Source organism: Idiotropiscis lumnitzeri, chromosome 16, assembly GCF_059441095.1.
Source record: "Idiotropiscis lumnitzeri isolate Australia: NSW breed Sydney's pygmy pipehorse chromosome 16, RoL_Ilum_1.0, whole genome shotgun sequence".
NCBI lineage: Eukaryota > Metazoa > Chordata > Actinopteri > Syngnathiformes > Syngnathidae > Idiotropiscis > Idiotropiscis lumnitzeri.
In genome coordinates, this window is record NC_142406.1 from 7,946,256 (window position 1) to 7,966,922 (window position 20,667).

At 39.6% G+C, this 20,667-nt stretch overlaps 1 protein-coding gene across 6 annotated transcripts in view; it reads left to right on the forward strand.

The window, feature by feature from the left end:
- Window positions 1–20,667, forward strand: part of gabbr1b (gamma-aminobutyric acid (GABA) B receptor, 1b) — a 128,950-nt gene that overhangs the window by 22,797 nt on the left and 85,486 nt on the right. For 4 of the 6 annotated variants that reach the window (XM_088278575.1, XM_088278573.1, XM_088278576.1 and 1 more), the window contains exons 2-5: window positions 9,180–9,260; window positions 18,089–18,153; window positions 19,759–19,897; window positions 20,291–20,476. In XM_088278575.1, the coding sequence (XP_088134701.1) occupies window positions 9,180–9,260; window positions 18,089–18,153; window positions 19,759–19,897; window positions 20,291–20,476 (471 nt within the window). Of the gene's footprint in view, window positions 1–7,785; window positions 7,842–9,179; window positions 9,261–10,027; window positions 10,102–18,088; window positions 18,154–19,758; window positions 19,898–20,290; window positions 20,477–20,667 lie in introns of those variants that run through there. The other 2 variants (XM_088278577.1, XM_088278578.1) reach the window with 2 other exon arrangements.

Consider the following 20,667-nt stretch of genomic DNA (forward strand, 5'->3'; position numbering starts at 1 on the left):
ACACCTGATGGCATGTCTTGACTCGCATTCCGGTCTGCAGTTGGGGCCACCTTATGTTGCTATCACAAACGGTTGACATTGGCATCAATAACACTTCATTCTGAAATCAACCTCAATCGCTTCATTAAAAAAAAAAGAAAAAAAAAATTTAACTACGCTGACACTATATTATACCGTGCGAGTTAGCTGCTAGCTGCTAAACAAGTGCCCCATGTAAGCTGGCGAGAGCTGCCGGATAATTTTCAGTAGTATCTTGAATGCCAAAATATTCAATAGCTGTAGCGAGAGAATCGCCGCAAACATTTTGCGCTCATTCTCATTTCTAATTAATCTGCGATAAAATAATAAATGCGAATATTTTCAGATTGCACTTTGAATTACATGCACCAGAAAAGCGGGATTTTTTTTATTATTATTTTTTTTTTCATCTGTAGTTATTGGTATCTTATTAGGCCCCGGCCGTACTGGCTCACTTGAGAGCAAATTTAGGTTGAAGTACAATTTCTACTTTCCTCCTCGAGGGTATTTTTGAATGGTCATGGTCCAGAGTGTTTGTTACTTCAGAGAGTATTAGGGCTAGAAATTAGCCCAGTAACCATTCCAAGCGCTAAGTTGGTTAAATGGTAAACGGCGTTAGTGAATATGCTATTAAGGAGCCCCAGTAAGTTTTGCGGTTCTCTCCATGTCTGCTGTGCTCTTGTTCGTCCGTGGTTACCCACGCAAATTCACATACACTGTCACTGACATCCTTACGACGTCCAACACGACTCCAGAACATTGCGAGCTTTTTGAAACTTCTCATCCACTCCCAATTGGAGGATGTTTTTTTCCCTCCCCTCCTTGGCAACCTCAACCCATGAGATAAAAGAGCCCACCAAAATGTTTTCCTCAATGACCCATAATGTCCCGAGTTAGTGACATGCTGTATTCCTGTGTGGGTAAGCAGCTGCACTGAGCCGGAAAAGACGGCTCTCCTGAGGATCGTGAACACGGTGCGCAAAAAAACAGACAAAAAAAAACATAGGTTATGCCTTCCTCGTAGAGAAGCTTTTTGGGGCCAGCTATATTAGAAAAGCTGGCAAAATCCTGAAGGAATCCTCCCAAGCGGCACATCACCTATTTGAAATGCTGCTCTCAGGAAGATGGTACAAGACAATAAAGGGCAGATCAAACAGACTGAGAAGCAACACCTCTCCTTTGCCCGCTGCGATGATAAACAAACACTGAATCAGTGATGTGTCGGTTGCGAGCGATGCGGTTATTTCCAACCGTCTCTTTCAAAAGAATGTTGGGCGCTGGCTCTTGGTTGGGCGCCCATTTGTTGTCAGACCGATTAGACTTGCATATGGTTCGGACTGTATTTCATCAGACGTCACGTTTGTATGTGTTCCACACATGCGCATTGGTCTCTTGGAGAAGACAAAGAACATGTATTTCTAAAATTTTAGATTAATTTTAATGAAGAGGATACCGTTGGATCTCCTCACACAAGCAGGCGTCCATTGTTGTGATTTTTGTCACCGCTCTTGGACATGTCTGATAAGTTTACTTATATGCATTTAGTCTGTATGGTCTCAAAAATTGGGCAACAAAAAGTGCCACGTATTAATTTCTTGAAGTGAACAATCTATCTGACAATCCCGCATCCATTTTGCGAAATACGGTTATTCGTCGCATGTGTGGGAACTTTAGGAAGTCTGTTAAGATTTTTTTTGTGTGCGCTCTCTCTCTCTTTCGTTCCCTCTCTCTATATATCTAGCTATTTCTATCTAGATCAGTAGTTAGCCAACTAGTTAGCTAAAAAGCTACCGTAGCCATCTCGCTAGATGGTTAGCGAGATGGCTTTGGCCCTGGCCCCGAGTCTCTGTCTCTCTCTCACTCTGGCTCTCGCTGGCTCTCGCTGGCTCTCGCTGGCTCTCGCTGGCTCTCGCTGGCTCTCGCTGGCTCTCGCTGGCTCTCGCTGGCTCTCGCTGGCTCTCGCTGCCTCTCGCTGCCTCTCGCTCTCTCTCTCTCTTTGTCTCTCTGTCTGTCTTTCTGTCTGTCTCTCTCTCGCTCGGTCTCTCTCTGTCTCCCTCTCTTTCTCTGTCTGTCTTTCTCTCTGTCTCTGTCTGTCTTTCTCTCTGTCTCTGTCTCTCTCTCTCTCTCTCTTTGTCTCCCTCTCTTTCTCTGTCTGTCTTTCTGTCTGTCTCTCTCTGTCTTTCTGTCTGTCTCTCTCTCGCTCGGTCTCTCTCTGTCTCCCTCTCTTTCTCTGTCTGTCTTTCTCTCGTTCAGTCTCTCTCTGTCTCTCTCGCTCAGTCTCTCTCTGTCTTTCTCTCTGTCTGTCTCTCTCTCTGTCTCTGTCGGGTGCGTCAATGTTCTTCTTACTTTGTTTCTCATTTCTCATCTTATGCGTTTAATCTCTATTGCTGCCACCATCGCTCTGCCATCCTATGGTTTGTCACGCAGCTAAATGCAGCAAGTGCAGTGTGAAATAGCCCCCCCCCATTAGCAATAATACACTAAGCCCCAACCACTATGTGCACTTTTCATATTCTCTTTCTACTCTGTCCCTGTCATAATCTTCTTTCCTTTTTAAATATTTGCCTAGTATGGCCGTTTAAGGTATTTTTTTTCAGTAACACCTAACCTCATCTGTTTGTATAATAATCTCATCATAATACTGAAATAATTAACAATTTTATCTCAGAATACTTTATCAGCAGACTTGGTCCGCAACATTTCTGGGGAACATAAAAACCATTTAAAAATGTGAGCATTATAAGTATCATCTTGTAACTTCACAATGCGGCAATGTACATTTTTATGAGTCGGAAAATGGATCTTGGCATGTCTCATTTAAAAGTGTTCTGTTGTGTTACGTTATTAAGAATGCAGCGAGCACGTCTGGTGTGAGTGTACAGAGGGCTCAATCTGTGTGAACACATTATTGTCGAGCTAATGTGCGGCTTGTGATTGGATTCATGCTGAGGAACTTTCCTCTTTGTTGCCTCATGTCAGAGCCTCTCCCTCCTTCAAACTCGGGCATCTCCATTGATTCTGGCACCATGAGAATTGGCATTTTGTATTTTTTTTCCCCCCAAAGAATTATGTTCAGATGGAAGGATGGAAAGTGTTCCACTGGAGCTTGAGATAAGGACGGGGAGGTGTTGCTCTGAATATAAAGTGGCAGAACTTTTTTTTTTTGCAGTGCCTATCGAGAGGGAAGTCAACACAGAAAAGCTTTCGCGGATCGATGGAGTTTTAATGGTGATTAATAATGTTGAACTACTCCCTGAACAGTCAGCTTTACAATTGTAAATCCAAACGTCGGCTTATGCTTGTTGGAACGTGTAAGAATTCCCCCGCAAGTGGTCAAGGATGGCCCTCAGTACACTTTGAATTGCTTTATGGAAAAATGGGTGAAAATTAAAAAAAAAAAATATGCAAAAATTTAATTCATACACAAGCCCGATAAATTGCAACTGGCTTAATGTACTCAACTGTACTTTTACGACAAAATAAACATCGTAATCAAATACATTAGTCGAAAACTGCAGGTTAGAAAAATTCTGATTACTACGAAAAGACGACAAAGCCAACTAGTGTGCTTTGAATGAAATTTGAACAAAGTTAACAAAATCTACAATCACATTCTTGCACACATACTGCTATTTCGTATTATTATATTGTGATATTTACTAGTGGAGAATATCTGTGCTAGTGGATTTGTTTTTTGTTTGATATATATAATTGATTCTGGGTAAAAAAAAAATCAGACGTGCGAAACACCACATGCGGCCCATTAAACGTTTTAATCCGCATTACCAAACTTGAAAAAAATGAAATTAATAAACCTTGTTGATGTTTTATTTTCTAAATACTGTGGTTCTTCAAAGACGTATCTATTGTTGTAATGTTTGCTCACTTTCATTTAAAATTAAATATTTTTTTTCTCCGTTGAGGTGAGGTTACCAAAACTCCATCCATCTGCTCCTGGTCAGGCCCCTCTCTCAAATTTTAGAACCCATTGTGGCCCGCCAATCAAAAGGATTGCCCACCCCTGCTTTAAATGATGAAATTATATGATGCCACTGCAATAATTTTGGTTGTGGTTTCAATCTGTTGTTTTGTTGACGTACTGTGCAAATTACCCAGTGCTGTATGCAAAATATTCAAATCTGAGACCAAGTGTCTCAAGTTGGCGACACTTTATTTGAATGTGGGTTCATTATATTGTCATAAGACTATCATAATCATCACATGACACTTGTCATGACCATGAATGAATCCTTATGACAGATGACATTCAGCAAAGGATGTCACTTTTGATGCAAAGTTATCATTGTTTAAGATGACAAAGACATCTTAATGTCAACTGAGCATCACATGTGATATAATTTATGTCAATTTGTCATGACAAGGACATTTGAAACAATGCTGACCAGTTTTTGAAGTATTCATTTGTGCATGGTCTCACTCTCTCACGGTTGAGAATTTGGAGATCGTAACATCGCTTATACAATTCACTCCCCCCCCCCCAAAAAAAAATAAAAAATAACGGCACTCTTGTATAATTGAACACCAAAATGTTCAACCAAACCATTTAATGAACGTTTGCTAGCTTAATGCTAACAGTATAGAAATGCTAACATAGCGAGGCAATGTGAGTTGAGCTGCTACTGGAGTCATAAATCGGGCACCTTCTCTGCCTTTTCTTGTTCTAATTACGCTGCAGAAGTATTTATCAATTTTTTCATTTGTAATTTAAACAGAAGTCCTTGTATTCCTGTAATATATGTAAAGAGGATTAAAAATCCACACGACAGTGAGGCGTCAAGCCTGAACTGTGATACGATGTGGGAATACAGTAGGTGTCTTCAATGTCAATTTACATCACAAAATAACTCGAGCTGCAGTGATGGATGAGATTAGAAAGAAGAATTTGATTCTGTGCTTTTGACACCAGTCACCGGAAGTTGACTTGGCACCGCCGACTGGCAACAAAAGCACACAGAACACAGTGGCAGCTATTGCGAACAGTTTGAGCACCCCATTCCTGTGACTCAGTCATGGTTTGCAAATTTAAATACAATCTCCGTTAGCCACTCTCTTAACATAATGATGATCAATCGAGGAGAGGAGCTGCAGTATTGATCTGGACCGGTCATTAGATCATCTTAATTATGGAGGACTTTTTTTTTTTTTTAATATCAGTTGTGAACTACTAAAGCAATTTGTTTGCCCAACTACAATATGACACCCTATTTGAACCCAAGTACCGTCAAGGATAGGAATGAATTGCCATTAATGTTAATGTAACAAAAAATAAATAACAAAAAAAAAATGACCGCATGATAGACATTATGGGAATCTTGGTCTAAGGAACATTGTGAAGTCTGTTCTGAGATTCAACTCGGTGTCCCTCCAACAATTTGCTTTTGGTGGACTGCTTAAATTTGTATTGGTTAAGGATTACAAAAAAAAAAAAAAAAACACCCTTCAGCTCGGCATAAATCAGGTTTATGTTGGCATAAAAAATGCCTGTTTTTTATGTGACTTGCAGCTTATACATTATCAATAAATAGCCAGGGCATGGTGCGTGTTTTGTTTTCCGCCCTGTCAATGAGGGGGGGAGAGGGTGGGATGGGGGTGACAAAGCTGTGATGGGAACCGTACGAGACAAACCATCATTGGTGCCTAATCCACACACAGGAGAGAGTGAATGTGAATGGTTGCTAGGCAACAGCAATAGCCAGATTTGCTGCCTTTTGCAGTCAGAGGAGGACACTGCTTTTTGTATGTGTGCAGTTCTCGGTAAATATTTTTTTGGAAGGAAGTCCAACAATATTTAGTATTGTGTACAGGATGCTTGATAATTTAGGATTTGAAATTCAATCTTTGAGTGGTTTATTATGCAAAAATACAAAATTCATATAGGTATGGAATCGAGCAGCGGCAGGTGTCACCCCTCCTCAAGGCATTTACAAATGCACAAGAGCCCATTAAAAATACGACACGTTAGCCTTGCTCTCTGATTGTCATGTCTCACATTTCTCTTTTGTGCCAGGAGCTGTTAAGGGAGTTGCACACTCTGGTCATATTAATTTAGTCATTTAATATAGTCATGGCTGTGTATTAGTGTACTGTCTCACATCAGTATCATGACTATTATACTACAGAGGATTGCTATTTCAGGTAAAAATTAAATGTGACATTAGTGTTTCAAATGGAATTGAGAGATTATCAAGGCAGTGAAAAGAGTATTTGCAGGAAATGCTTGTAACTAACCATATTCATATTTTGTGGACAGCAGTGGTGATTTTGTTTATTGTATTTTATTTTCATTTGAAATTTGCATCGAAAGGTTCGACTTCCGGTTGAAGCTATGTGCTTTTATTTTGAATGTGAACTTCCTGTTTTGTACTGTTCACACTTAAGTTGAATTGACGAAGAGTACGGCAAAAAGTTTCATATGAAGCCTCAGAAAACGGACGTTTATTTTTCTAGCACCCCCTCCGAAGAGGCAAAAGGTGTGTAAACGATGGATATAAGTATTTTGTGTTTGTAAATATTACGTGTTGAATGTGAAATATGTCAGCTAATTGTAAGCATATGTTTTGAACTGTGTTTCAGCTCTTACGGTGATTCGGTTTTAAGGTTACACGGTTATGGATACATCTTGCTCAAAAATAAACCACAAAATCATCAGTAAAGTCTCATCCTTGGTTCGGAGGGCATGCTACAATGCTGAATAAATGAAAATTTTAATTTTATTCTTTTCTGATCTGTGCTATTACAATCACTTTTTGCTGGAGAAAAATATTTACTGGTTTACTTTTACTGTTCTTTGTTGAACAACTATAACGGCAAAATCCACACGTTTTTTTAGCTATCTCAGGGGTCACTTCTTTCGACTGAAATTGACATCACAGTTGCTCAGGTAACGACCAATCACGGCAGAAGTGACAAAATGCGCGCCTACTGAAATGGCTGAAATTACTGCTGAACTCACGCTTCCAAATCTAATTTATTATTATGTGTCTGTGTATATATTTATCTATTGTGTTAGGCCTGATATGAATGTCTCTGCACTTTTCATATTTGCGTACTTCAAATCTTACAATATACAGCACATTTTATACATATCAATTGCAACCCGCATCTTTCCTCAACTGCATTGGTATTTTATTGTTGGGGAGGGACTAGCTCAGTTCCATTCCACTCCATTTTCACAATATTTTGCTGAATTCTGACTTTCAGAATCAATAACGCCGAAGTGGAGCATTGTTGAATAACTCTATCCAAGCAAAATGACAATGACTCTCAGCCTCATTTGCATCAAAATGAGATGTCCTCTAAAGCAAATAGATAACATTTGTGTCTGTGCAGCCAGCTGTAATGTGCGGAAAGTAGACGAGGAGTGTTTGCACGGACAAGGAATACTACTCTACTTTCAAACTTCATTTCGTTGGAGTGTAGGCGCCAACATGTGAATGTGTCAAGATTCGTATATTGTTTCATTTATGTAGTGGTTAGCAATCCTGCTCGGAAGTGAGATTGTTCTTGGTTTGAATACCAAAGAAGGGGAACAGCGGCCGGACTCTGAGTACCTACCGGATCATTGAATTTTTCACCGTATCTCTAAGGGAGGAAAGTATTTGGCCCGCTTGTATCCGGGAGGTTGTTTTCGGTCAGGACCTCCAACTCGTGACCACAGCTGAGGGTAGGAATCAAGATCAAACCAGACAATTGAAAGCTTTGCCTCTTGGCTCTGCTCTTTCTTCAGGATCTACGAGTTTTCGTCAATGGTAGACAAGCGGTTGTGCGCCAGGGATCCACAACAACAGGGGACAAAAGAAACCGTGAGCATTCTACAGGCTACCAAAAAAGGAACCAAGTTGTAGCGCCAGTGGTACATTTCTATGATTTCCAGATGAGCTGGCTCCAGATTCCAGTATTTTTTTGGTTCCAGTCTGCAGATTTGTCACAGAAATTGTGTAACTGCATAACTGTTCGATTCTTCAATAAACACGTGCACCAAAACTGCTGCCACTTGGTAGCTGTAAAGGTTTTTTTGTTGTTTTTTTTCACGCTTCACATGCGGGAAGGTCGCAGAACCCTGTAAGCCGTCCCTGCTATGATGATATCCAACCAAATCCGCCCCCCTCCGGAAGCGATCTCTGTACCGTTCCGGCCCCGACCCTCCAGCCTTATTCGTAAAAATTGTCGCCCCCCCGACCCCGTTTTGGCCCCCCAAAAAACTGTCCGTGCATGATGCCGCCCCGGGAGACGTTTAAGTCTGGTTGATATCAATGACTACCTCGATTAATCAATTAATTTTTATCAGCGTTAGACTGATTATCAGCCGGGCCGTTATGTGGCATTTTGCTGATAATCGGCCTTTCTAATAACTTTCAAGGCCGATAAATTAAAAGCTGGTTTATTTTGGGTCGCTGCAGCACTCTCTGCTGAGCTTGTCACCATGCGTGCAGAAGCCGATTGGCCAGCCGACAGCACCATCTGATTGGTTCCCTGTGCAGTGGTTGGCAGCCAATCAACAGTATGCTGCCTGTTTGCTTTTTCACCTCGAGTCACACGCACTACAACAGACTTTAACGAAATTTTAATAAATGTCAGTCTATTACAACTCGCAGATAATAAATTATTTGTTGTAGTAAACCTTCAAGAGAGTTTGTTTTCATTGAACTAACTGAGACATTCAGCTGAGCCGGGGAGCTCCGGGCACTTTTTGTTAGTTTTAAAATTAAGTTTTCTATTTTCTAAACTCTATAAAAGCTTTAACATGTTAATAACTAAAGTTGTTCAATAAACATGCTTAAAGGTATTTAAACTAAGTCAAGTTTTGTATTTTTTTTTTTGGAAATGTTTTACACCATTTTCCCCCTTTTTTTCAACTAATGAATATCAGCTTGAGATATCGGTTAACAGCCTCCATGACTACTAATAATCTGTTGGTATCGGCCCTGAAAAAAGCATATCGGTCTATCACAAATTTTTATTCTCCAATTATTATGTATCTTGTGTAAGGTTTCTGTTTATCTGTTGTATATTTTGACACGATGAAATAAAACAAGACAGTCAATTATATAAATAGTGCAGATTCACTTCAACTTGTCAAATTGTCTCTTGATCCTAAATGCATACTCTTGTGCTTTTTTTTTTTTTTTTTTTCTCCCCAGGTGGAACGATGGTGCCATTCTTTCTTTTCTTCTTTGCAGCATCGCCCTTACTCAGCGCATCTGCACACAATACATCTGCTGGTAATGATTATGCTGCCTCACACTCTACTGTTTGTTTAGAACAATGTCTCAGGTTGTCTGGAGAAAGCAGCAGTTACAGTGCTCGCAGAGTTTGCTGGAGGTTTGCTTGTTTGGACGATGCTTTTTTTTTTTGCACATCTTTATAGTTTGACTTGGTAGCTCGCAAAAAATCTACAAACAGCAGAGTTGAAAGTTTTGTCAGGTGATATGGCGTGACCCCTCATTTATTAGATGCCATCAGTAATCTACATATAAACGCGTAACAACCCAACTATGGTCAAATTGGGTGTTTTAAAAACCCGAATAAGTGCCCGAGAGTACTCCTCTTCCAACTCGAATATTTGGTCATATAAACGCGATCAGAATAACTCAATTGAAAGGGACATTGGGTCTCACCCTTTCAAGAAATCAACAACCGGTGGGTATCTTACGTTGCCACTTGGTTATTTTTTTGTCTTTATGATGGAAATGACACAGAATATCAACATGCATTATATACACATGGTTCTGTCTTTTCAAAAGTGTTCACATGAGCAGGATAGATTGCTGGCGCTGCAGCGCAGGCTGGTTTCCACCTGGCTTTCAGATGCTGTATTTAAGTATGCAAAAAAAAAAATCAACCAACGCAGTTCATCTCAGGTTTGATAAATCACTTTGACCGTGCTAAATTAATGTATTTATTTTCTGAAACATTTGCACATGCAATCCCGGGTCTGAATGGTTTGTAGATTAGCTTCGATCTATTTGGATGAACAATCAAGTTTGCTCCCGTTTTTTGCACATGCAAATCAGGCGTCATTGGATCCAATGGGAACGCACGAGTGGAGGTGTCGGAATAGAGGTGGGAAAAATGTGGCTTCATACAACGCGCTTCGTTCATTACTCTCGCCCACTTGGCATTTACATGATCAAGACTCTTGAATTGTTACATTCTTAAAATTGATTTCTAATTGAAATATATATTCATTATTTAGTTTTTAAATCAATTTATATCATGAAATAGCAAACTTAAAAACTGAAAACAAAATACATTTTACTTGATATATATATATATATATATATATATATATATATATATATTTATTATTATTATTATTATTATTATTATTATTAACATGGCCTTTTCCTTTTTTTCGACTTTCTATGAAAGACCTGGCCCATCTGTCCAAACAAAAGTTTGCCCAACCTCCATAATCGAGGGAGAGGGCTGCACACACGTTAGCAGCCAAACAGTTGATGGTTTGGTTCCATTTTCAAAGGCACATCGACTGTTGCTGGGAAAGCGTTACCGCCGCAGTAACTAGTGCCAATTTCTATCCTGAGGAATTTGATTCCAGATCAATGTTTGAGCCGAGTCCTGAAAACAGAGCTGCCAAAGCGCCACAGTGCTAATTATTGAACCGTCATTCATGTATTTTACCAATGTGCTTTACTTCCTTGTGACGATACTCAATCAAATTTGATTGAAAGTTCTGGGAGTTATAAATGTGTTAAATAAAATGATCGCTATTGACATAGAGGAAATTATGATATTGTGTGTATATATATATATATATATAATTTTTTTTTCAGATTAGATCATTATTGAACACCAGATGGTTTTTAGAATGGCCACACATTTGACTGACTCATTCTTGCAGCTTCTCTTAAATCTTACAAAGAACCACGAATATCTTGCTTCTCCAAATCCATTGCAGTCATCAATTATCTTACCAGGCTCACATTCCTGCATGTCGCTGCCGGCCCCGGTATTTTCTGCTTAATACAGTGCTGTGAAAATTTTCACCCGTATATTCATCCCACAAGGATTATGAACTTTATTAACCCTGCCACCTCCAGTTCAATTTGCTGTCTTCTGGTCATTGCAAATTTCCAAACTGGGTCTGACTGGCATTCTATAAATCTTTCCTTTCACTTTTGCTGGGGCTCGTTTGTTGCAGATCACCCCCTGATACAACACACACATGTCCTGTCATGAACATGAATGAATCCTTATGACAGATGTCATTAAGTCTCATTTGGTAAATTATGTCACAAAGTTGACATTGATCAATGGATCAAAACTGGCATAATTTACCACATGACACTTAAAGACATTTGTCATAAGGATTCATTCATGTTCATGACAGGTGTTATATGATGACTATGACAGTCTTGTGAACGAACTTTGAAAAAAGTATTATTCTACTTTTACGTGTATATTAACACATTTCCTGCCATTGATGGCTTATAGACGTCAAAGGTCCATTTTTGTTTTTTTTTTTACTCAGCTGGTAGTGAATTAATATACTTTTATGCTTCTAAGTCTCTCCTCCTGGCTGATTTAATTCCCAGATTTGGTTCTGTTTAGCAAGTAGTTTTTCTCTTTGGAGTCTAGACAATTGTTACTTTGCCTGCTATTTTGTCGTTCAAAGTTGGATGTTCTCCACTTTAACGCGATTCCAGCCAGATGTCTGTGAAATGTCAACTCGATCACCCCAAGCACTTAATTACGGTGTTATAATACTCGCTAGTCATATCTGCTTTAGGTTAGCTTAGCAATTAGCATGGCTTCTCCGTCTTTACTCGTGATCCGTTTGGTAGAATGATACTTGTCAGATGTGTTGCTTGATGGTTTCCTGGGTTTGGAAAACCTTCAAAATCCATGATTCTCAGTTTTTCGACTCAATACATTTTAATGAGGCACAAAATGCAAATTCTGACCTCAAAACGGCTTTTCCGGTATAACTCTTAATATAACGACTTTTAAAATTGGACCTTCAGAAAACTGGTCAGCCATGATTAGTCGTTAGCTGAGCACCGAGCAACTGTGATGTCCTTTGCAGTCGACAGAAGTGACAAAATGGCCGCCACCTGAGATGACTAAAAACTTTTGGATTTTGCTGCTTTATGAAATTATTATTATTTATTTATATGGCTGCCAGGATGGCCGAGTGGTTTAAGGCGCCGCGTTCAGGACCCAGTCTCCCCAGGAGGCCTGGGTTCGAATCTCGAATTTCCCCATTGTGGGACTAATAAAGGGCAAATTATTATTATTATTATTCATATTCCACAAATGTGATATCAGAATTCCCGTGTTTAAACATTTTGAAAATAATTTAATTGCTTTGACTCACTTTTCGTTTTTATATTTAGTTTTGTCGGCCAAATCCACTGCCATCTCCCTTAGTCACTTGCATACCTCCACCGCCTTTGCACTCTTCATCCTGCTCTGAGCTTTCTCCACTCCATCCTTTCTCATCTGACCCAACACCTATTTCACAATTTTTGCCTCCTCTGTCCTCCATCCTCTTTCATCTACTCCTCAAAGTACAGCACACCTTCCATACACGGCACCCTTTCCTCCCTTATCACGCCAATTCTTTCTCTGTCTTTAATCATCCGTACCTCTGGCAAATCCTTCGCAGTTCAATCTCTCTGCCCGGCCAAGCTGTACATCTTTTCTCCTTCCTTTTGTATCCGACGTCTCGTAGAACTCATCAAGCGCACTCTTGTCGTACTGTCTGCTCTCGTCAGTTCTCGCCACATCCCATTTCTTCTTCGCCAAACTTTCCTCAATCTTCCTATTGCTCCATTTTTTTTAATGCGTTCTTTTGTTTGCCCAGAGGATGCACCAATCACCTTTCTACCTGTCTCTTTAATCACAGCTGTTGTATCAACCCAATCATTTGCCAGTCCCTCAAGAGTCCTCACCACATTCCTCTTTTCTTAACATCCACCATCCATTTAATCTTCTACCCTATGGGAGAAGATCCTCCGAAAGAAAATGCTGGATTGGCAAGTATTGCAAATGTGATTTTTATGTAAGATTTCATGTAAGGTGCTTCGAATTTTAAATAAAACACCATGCAATTCATGCAAACCTCAAAATGGAACACTTGCCCAAAAAAAATGTTGCTCAGCATTTCACAAATACAAAGATGTCGTTTCAGTTATGTGGGAGTTGAAGCGCTTGCTCCTCCATTTTTTTCTTTTTTATTTTGTATTTAATATTCCATTATTTGCTTACATTTACTGACTCTGAATCATTTACATCTGCGCCAAAATGCATTTAAAAAAAAATAATTATTTCTATCACACGTAGTCAGGTTGCGTGGCGTGCAGGTTGAGGAAGAGGAGGACCCCAAAAGGCGGGGAAGCGAGGCAGGGGTAACTTAAATGGCATTTAATAAAATAAAATACAACGGAACAAAACTTGACTTGGACTTGACAAAACTGAAAATAAAGCGACAGGCAACTAACTAAATACAAACAAATTGATGAGACAACAAGGACCACCTGGTCAAGACACAGAGGGTTTGGAAGGACCTGATTGGTTAACACAAGGGCTTGGGTAAAGGAACACAGGTGGACGCAATAGACTTGACGAGACAGAAGACACAGGGACACAAGGCCCAAACATGAAACTAAATACTAAACCAAAAACAACAAATAAAGATCATGACAATCACGTTTGAACCTGTAGCTAAAATGTTGACCTTTTGCGAAATCTATATTAAAATTGCTTTCTTTTTAAAAATAAATAAAAATATTATACATGGCATTCATGCCCATAATGAGTGCACATGAACTTCTGACCACCCTTGTCAGAGTGCCTCATTGTAATGTCTGGCATTTACTGTACATAACTATTACTATCTGTTACAAGTCTAAAAAAATTAACACTCAATGGTTTAAAAGCGATTCACTCATTCACTGCCATTGACGGGCATACAAGCCAAAAAGTACATTCATTTTATTGATTTGCATGATTTCATTTCGGTTTGCCGTTCTACAGTCAGGTCTCCGGACCTTTCCATCTGTTACATCAGTCAGCCTCTTAGCATGAAACACGTCGGACTACTCTGGAGACTCGTCGTGGTCAAGGGCCATTTCCCACCTCTGTAGAAAATCGAAATCCCAGCATTAGGAAACCAACGTGCACCTAACAGGAGCTGGAGAAGCTAATGAATATCAGCTGTAAACTCATCATGCTTATTCTTATTATTATTCGGCTTTTCAGTCAGAGTGAAGGCACTGATGCTGCACTAATACCCAGAGGCAGCTGTCCCATCCCTGTAATATACACGCAAACCTGCTGTCAGATTAGAGAGCTGCCATTTCCTCTTTGTGCTGATCATTGGGGTGATTGTGTTGTGGGTGGGTGGTGCTATTTACAATGGGAGTCACGTTCAGTGGTCTTTCCTGGTCTCTGGTGAGTAATGAAGTGAATGTTTAGCATTTAGGGTGTTAGACTGTGCTTGACGCTGTATGGAATGGCAGACTGTGAATGGATTTTCCCTGAGGAAGATTTTGCAGTGAGAGGCAGAAAAGGGAATTGGCCGATGATGCTTTGTGACTGCGTTTCAATGAAAGTGTGCTCTGCAGACAGCCTATGACAAGAAATGCCAGCGCGTATAGCTCGTTGGTGCATGCTTCCAGATTGATTGATTTTTTTTTTTTTTTTTTTTTTTTCTTCCCCCTGTGCTGAAATGGATTAGTGATGCCTATATTGCGAAATAAGGCGGCGAGGGGTGTGCATCAAGGTCACACCCCATCTCCATCAAAGCTCGACTGACCTCTTCATCAAAGAGTCTGTTCCCATTCTTCTGGCATATTTCTTCCCCCCTCTGGTGGCATCTTTATCTCTGCCTCTGCCTCTCACAGAATCTGGTTTATTAAAAGGCTGCGTTGGTTTAACACACTGAAGGTGGTTCCTAAATTGGATTTGAGTTGCACATTTTGATATTTCCCAAATATCTCAATTTCAGCGCTCATCCAATTTTTTTAAGTCTTTAATAATATTACTGTGGTAATATAATATCTGTTGTTTCTTTATATCTCTCTATCTCTCTCTATATCTCTATCTCTCTCTCCCTCTTTACCCCCCCTCTCTCACTCTCTCTCTCTCTCTATCTCTATCTTTCTATCTCACTGTTGCTCTATCTCTCTACATCTCGCCCCATCTCTCTATTTCTCTGTCTATCTCTTTCTCTCTACTTCTTTACCCCGCTCTCTATTAATCTCTCTCTCTATCTCACTCTGTCTCTTTCTCTCTCCATCTATATCTCACTATCTGCCTCTCTCTCACCATCTCTCTCCATCTCCATCCCTCTCTCTCTATTGCTCTCGCTCTCTATCACTCTCTCTATTGCCCTATCTCTATCTCTCTCCATCTCTCTCTCTACCCCTTTACCCCGCTCCCTCTCTTTCTCTAGCTCACTCTCTATCTCTTTCTCTATCTCTCTCCATCTATATTTCTCTCTCTCTCTCTCTCTCTCTCTCTCTAGCTCTCCCTATCTCTCTACTTCTCTCTCTGTACCTTTTTACCTCTCTATAGCTCTCCCTATCTCTCTATTTCTCTATCTCTCTCTACCTCCTTACCTCTCTCTCACTCTCTCTAGCTCACTCTCTCTCATGTCTATATCTCTATCTGTCTCTATCGCTCTCGCTCTCTCTCTATCTCCCTCTCTCTATCTCTATCCCTCTCTCTACCACTTCACCCTGCTCCCTCTCTCTTCATCTCTATCTCACTGGCTCTCTCTCTTTCTATCTCTTTCATCTATATTTCACTATCTCTCTCTCTCTATCTCTCTATTGAGCTCTCTTTCTCTCTCTCTATCACTCTCTCTATCCCTCTATCCATCTAATCTTATGTATCTTCGTAACACAATAAGAGCCAAAATGAACGCTACAGCACACGGATGACAGCTAATTCCATGCATGACTAACACAATCAACTTCATGGTTGAGACTCTTTCCATCCATTCAACCATCCATCCATCACATTGTGATATAGGACTAAAAATGAGTGTTAAATGTTTTTTGGTACGGTATAGTGTAGATTGGGACGGTTTTATTTTTTGATTAATAATGTTTTGTTTATCATAGTGACATAATCAAAGTCTTAAGATCATTGACTGTGATTTTTGGTTAGGCTAATCAAACTGGGAATAGACATAATGACAATGTCTCTGCATCATTTTCTACATTTTTACCATTTGTCTCACGTGTGTGAATTTATTTTATTTGATGTCGAATTCAGTGGCTATCGGGTTTATACCAGAATGCACCTGCTTGCCAGAACACCATTTAGACCAGGGGTGGGCAAACTTTTTGATTGGTGGGCCACAATGGGTTCTAACATTTGACTGAGGGGCCAGACCAGGAGCAGAAGGATGGAGTGTTTTGGTCGGGGAAAAAAAACCAAAACATTTAATTTAAAATGAAAATGAACAAAAACATTACAACAAAATATCTGTGTTTGACACACCAGAGTATTTAGAAAACAAAACATTAACAAGGTTTATTCATTTAATTTTTTTGAAGCTCGGTCGGCCGGATTAAAACGTCTAACGGGCCGTAGTTTGCCCACACCTGGTTTAGCCCCATCAAGAGATTCCATGCTGAAGGTGTCTTATGTTTGAGGTCACACCTTAATCACTGCGCATACCATAATATAAAATAGCCCACTGTAAAATAATGGACGCATTAGGCGGAAATAAATCATAATAAAAATAAATAATATATATTTAAAATATATAAAAATATTTAAAAAAATAAATAAAAATAAAAATATACCCTGAAGTGCAAGTCAGGCCTCAGATGGCTCCATTAACTGCACTTTTCATCCCACTGAAACCACAATTGCTTTATGAGAAAGTCTTGCTCTCTTCTCAAATAAACTTTGATGGCATAAACCTCAAATGAGTACTGTCTTGTTTGAGAGAAAACACCTTGCATGAATAATGAGCCAGACTACTGTACGGGATATCAGATTACATGCTGATTCATTTTTTTCGGGAAAACAAAACTGAAGTCTCCATCTAGTGGTAGATTCATGGGACACCTTTGGTTTTGTAATTAAATCTACATATTTTTGGACGATCCTTGCCTTAAACAACAAAAGAAAGATCTGTCATACCGATCCACTAAGAAATGTTGTTAAAAATGTGTGGCCTCGACATCATCAAGCGGATACTTCACATTATGTGTGGTGTGTTAGAAAATTATTTCCAACGTTCCTGGTCACTAATTCACGGGCTTTGTGAGATAATTTATCATCGTGTGGCTGACACCAAAATGTCATTACAGCACATGATGAACAGTGACTATCTTTAGCATTACTATGTCAACATCTTATGAAAATAGATTTCACAAACTGGCAACATGGTTCCCATTTTATGGATTTATCTGCTCATATATATATATTTTTAAATTAGGAATTAAGTAATTATCAGTTTTGTACTTATCTGGAAAAAAAATACAGTTTATTTTTCCTTAAAAAAAAACCCCGACACTTTAGAAATAGAAATATGTATGAGTTTTATTACGTCAAAGTTTTGAAGGCTTTTTTAAAAATCCATTCACAGCTATTAATGCACCGTAGCATATTTCCATGTGCCCGTGCAATTCTAAAGCAGTGGAAGTCAAAATAATCATGGCGAATGGTGTTTGATGGTGGCCAATGTTTTCATTGTTCTAAGTGGCTGTTGGACATTTTCAGTGGCAGCGGTGTTGTGTATAATTAACCAAGGCTCTTTTCTAAACAATTATGTCTTCTGTTCTGTTGTTAAATATTTACAAAGGCTCTGCAATAATGTACAGCCCACAAATTACTAACTGCTGATGTTGTAGTAAAGTCTCAATTGCTGTAAATATATATTTGTAAAACAATTGAAAGCCAACAATTTCTTGTCATTACATCTGCGGTTGGCACGCCCAGCGGATTTGGCACCAACTTCATAACCGCAAAACGCTCAACTTCAAAACTATAAACTGAGGACTGCCCTTATATTGTTTGTCCTTGTATTGCACCGCTACACCTGACTTTTGTATCTCTCTTCCAGGTTGCGCGATCATCCGTCCCCCCAGAGATGGAGGTATAAGATACAGAGGCCTCACACAGGAGCAGGTGATTAATGGTTACTGCCATTTGTGATTACAACTGCAGAAAGCTCAACACACACAGACACCGAGGGAAAGATTTTTATCAGTTCAATGCACTTTTAAAGATAAGTGTTTATACACTTAGAAGTGGATAAAATAACCATTCACATTAATTAGATAACAAAAGGTGATAGATCAACCAAGTACAGGCTGGCTAAGGCAAGATGACAATTATACGCTTGCTGGACTCATTATTACATAATCAGATAGATAGGGGGAGGAAGAGGGACAGACAGAGCGGGAGGGAGGGCGGCAGGGAGTCTGAAAGGGAGAGGGGTGAGGGGAGAGGGGAGAGAGAGTGAGAGGGGGGACCGCTAGCGAGCTATCTTGCTAGCCATCTAGCGAGATGGATCCGGTAGCTTTTAAGCTAACTTGTTGGCTAACTCCCGATCTTCTAGACCAGGCATGGGCAAACTACGGCCCGGGGGCCACAAATGTTTTAATCCGGCCCGTCAAACTTGAAAAAAAATTAAATGAATAAACCTTGTTAATGTTTTATTTTCTAAATACTCTGGTGTGTCAAACACAGATAATTTGCAGTAATGTTTTAGTTCATTTTCATTTGAAATGAAATGTATTTTTTTTTTCTCCGACCAAAACACTCCATCCATCTTCGCTCTCGCTCTCTCTCACTCTCGCTCTTTCTCTCTCTCTTTCTCTCTCTCTCGCTCTCGCTCTCGCTCCAGATAATTTGCAGTAATGTTTAGTTCATTTTCATTTAAAATGAAATTTATTTTTTTTTCTCCGACCAAAACACTCCATCCATCTTCTCTGTCTCTCTCTCTCTCTCTCTCTCTCTCAGCTAAGTAGCTATCTTCTCGATGGATAAAGAAAACCTTGGCCATTACCTGCTGGTATTTTTGCAAAAACAATCTTTTAGTTTAAACACCTTCCAAATCAAAATATATTAGCACTTAATAGTCATGTGTAATGCACAGAAAGTGTAAAAGAACATACACAGAGAAATAAAGACCTATAGAAACCAGTTTTCTGCCAGTGCTTAATAGTCCTGGCGGGCCGCCTTGCTTTTCTTGCCTCTATCGTCAGCGCACCCACTGGCACCCGAGTTCCATGATGTGGTCTCTCAAAAGAATTATAGGTTGCACGTATACAACCAGCCAAAGTCTTCTCCACTCTAAAACACATTTATAATAAATATTGAAGCTCAGAGTGAAAAAATGTCACACACTGCTGGCTGTCTCGGCAGTCATCCGGCCTGACAGTCGTGGTCTCGATTTGGGGCAAGCGGCTTCAGGCAGCCGCCGCATCACTTAGACGTCAGATTACACGGGAATTTTGTATTACCAGGAATTTATATTACGCCTGTGTGGAAAAACGTATACGGTATTTTTCATGTGTATGGGGTGTTTTCATTACAGATATCCATAATTCGGTTGCAGGTGTTTTATCAGTTTGGTTTGTCCCTCCGTGGAAACGTGTGGCATATATGTGATGTGACGGGTATTTCAACGGACACCACACTCGATAATTGAGTATTATGAAGCCAAGGCCACACTTTGACGATTTTGTTTGTTTCTAACGCTGCATTTAATTGTGTTTGTATGTCTAGATTCGAAGTGTGCAGGTTCTCCCTGTTGACTATGAGATTGAGTACATCTGCAGGGGAAATCGTGTGATTGTGGGACCCAAGGTCAGAAAATGTTTGCCCAGTGGCACCTGGACTGATCTTAACCAACAAAGTAGATGCTGTAAGTGCAACCGGAACTAACTCTCCACGTGCACCCGATTGGTCAGAAGAACAATTCCGAAAGAATATACATGCTGAGCAAACATTCATTATGAAAATTTAAATAAAGATTGAAAATGTGCCAATAAACTGTCAATTATTTTAAATCCAGGTTTTTCAATAGTATGACAAAAGGTCTAAAGAATTATATTTAAGGTCAAGTTTTTGAATATGTTGTTCTTGCGTTGTATCATTTATTTTATTTTTTTAAATTTAGTAAGCTTTTTTATGTCTCATAAATCTAACGTAAATGCTTTTCGATTACAATTACAGTATAAAATCAATGAAGTTCCAGATGTGTCGCCTTTCAAGTGAAATATTCAGAATTTCAGATTATTTTTGTTTTCTTTTTCAGTGTTGTTGTGTCCTCGGGTTTGGACTTCTTTGGAAAATGGCCGCGTGTCTTCTTGGCCACCGGGGCTCGCGGTGGAAGGAACAGTGCTGCACTACAGTTGTCTCCCTGGCTTCATCTTGATGGGCAGAAACTCGACACAGTGCAATAAATTGGGCAAGTGGGACACGCCCAAACCTGTGTGTCACTGTAAGTACAACAAAACACTTTTGTTTTTTTGTTTTTTTCCAAACATTTACACGCTTGGAATTCCAGAGAGAGAGAGATTTATTACTTTTACCACGTATCCTTACCACTTGAGCATATGAAATGTACAATGTGTGATATTAATCTTTTGTATTGTGATAGTGCTATCTTTAATTTTTGTCATTGGGAATTTC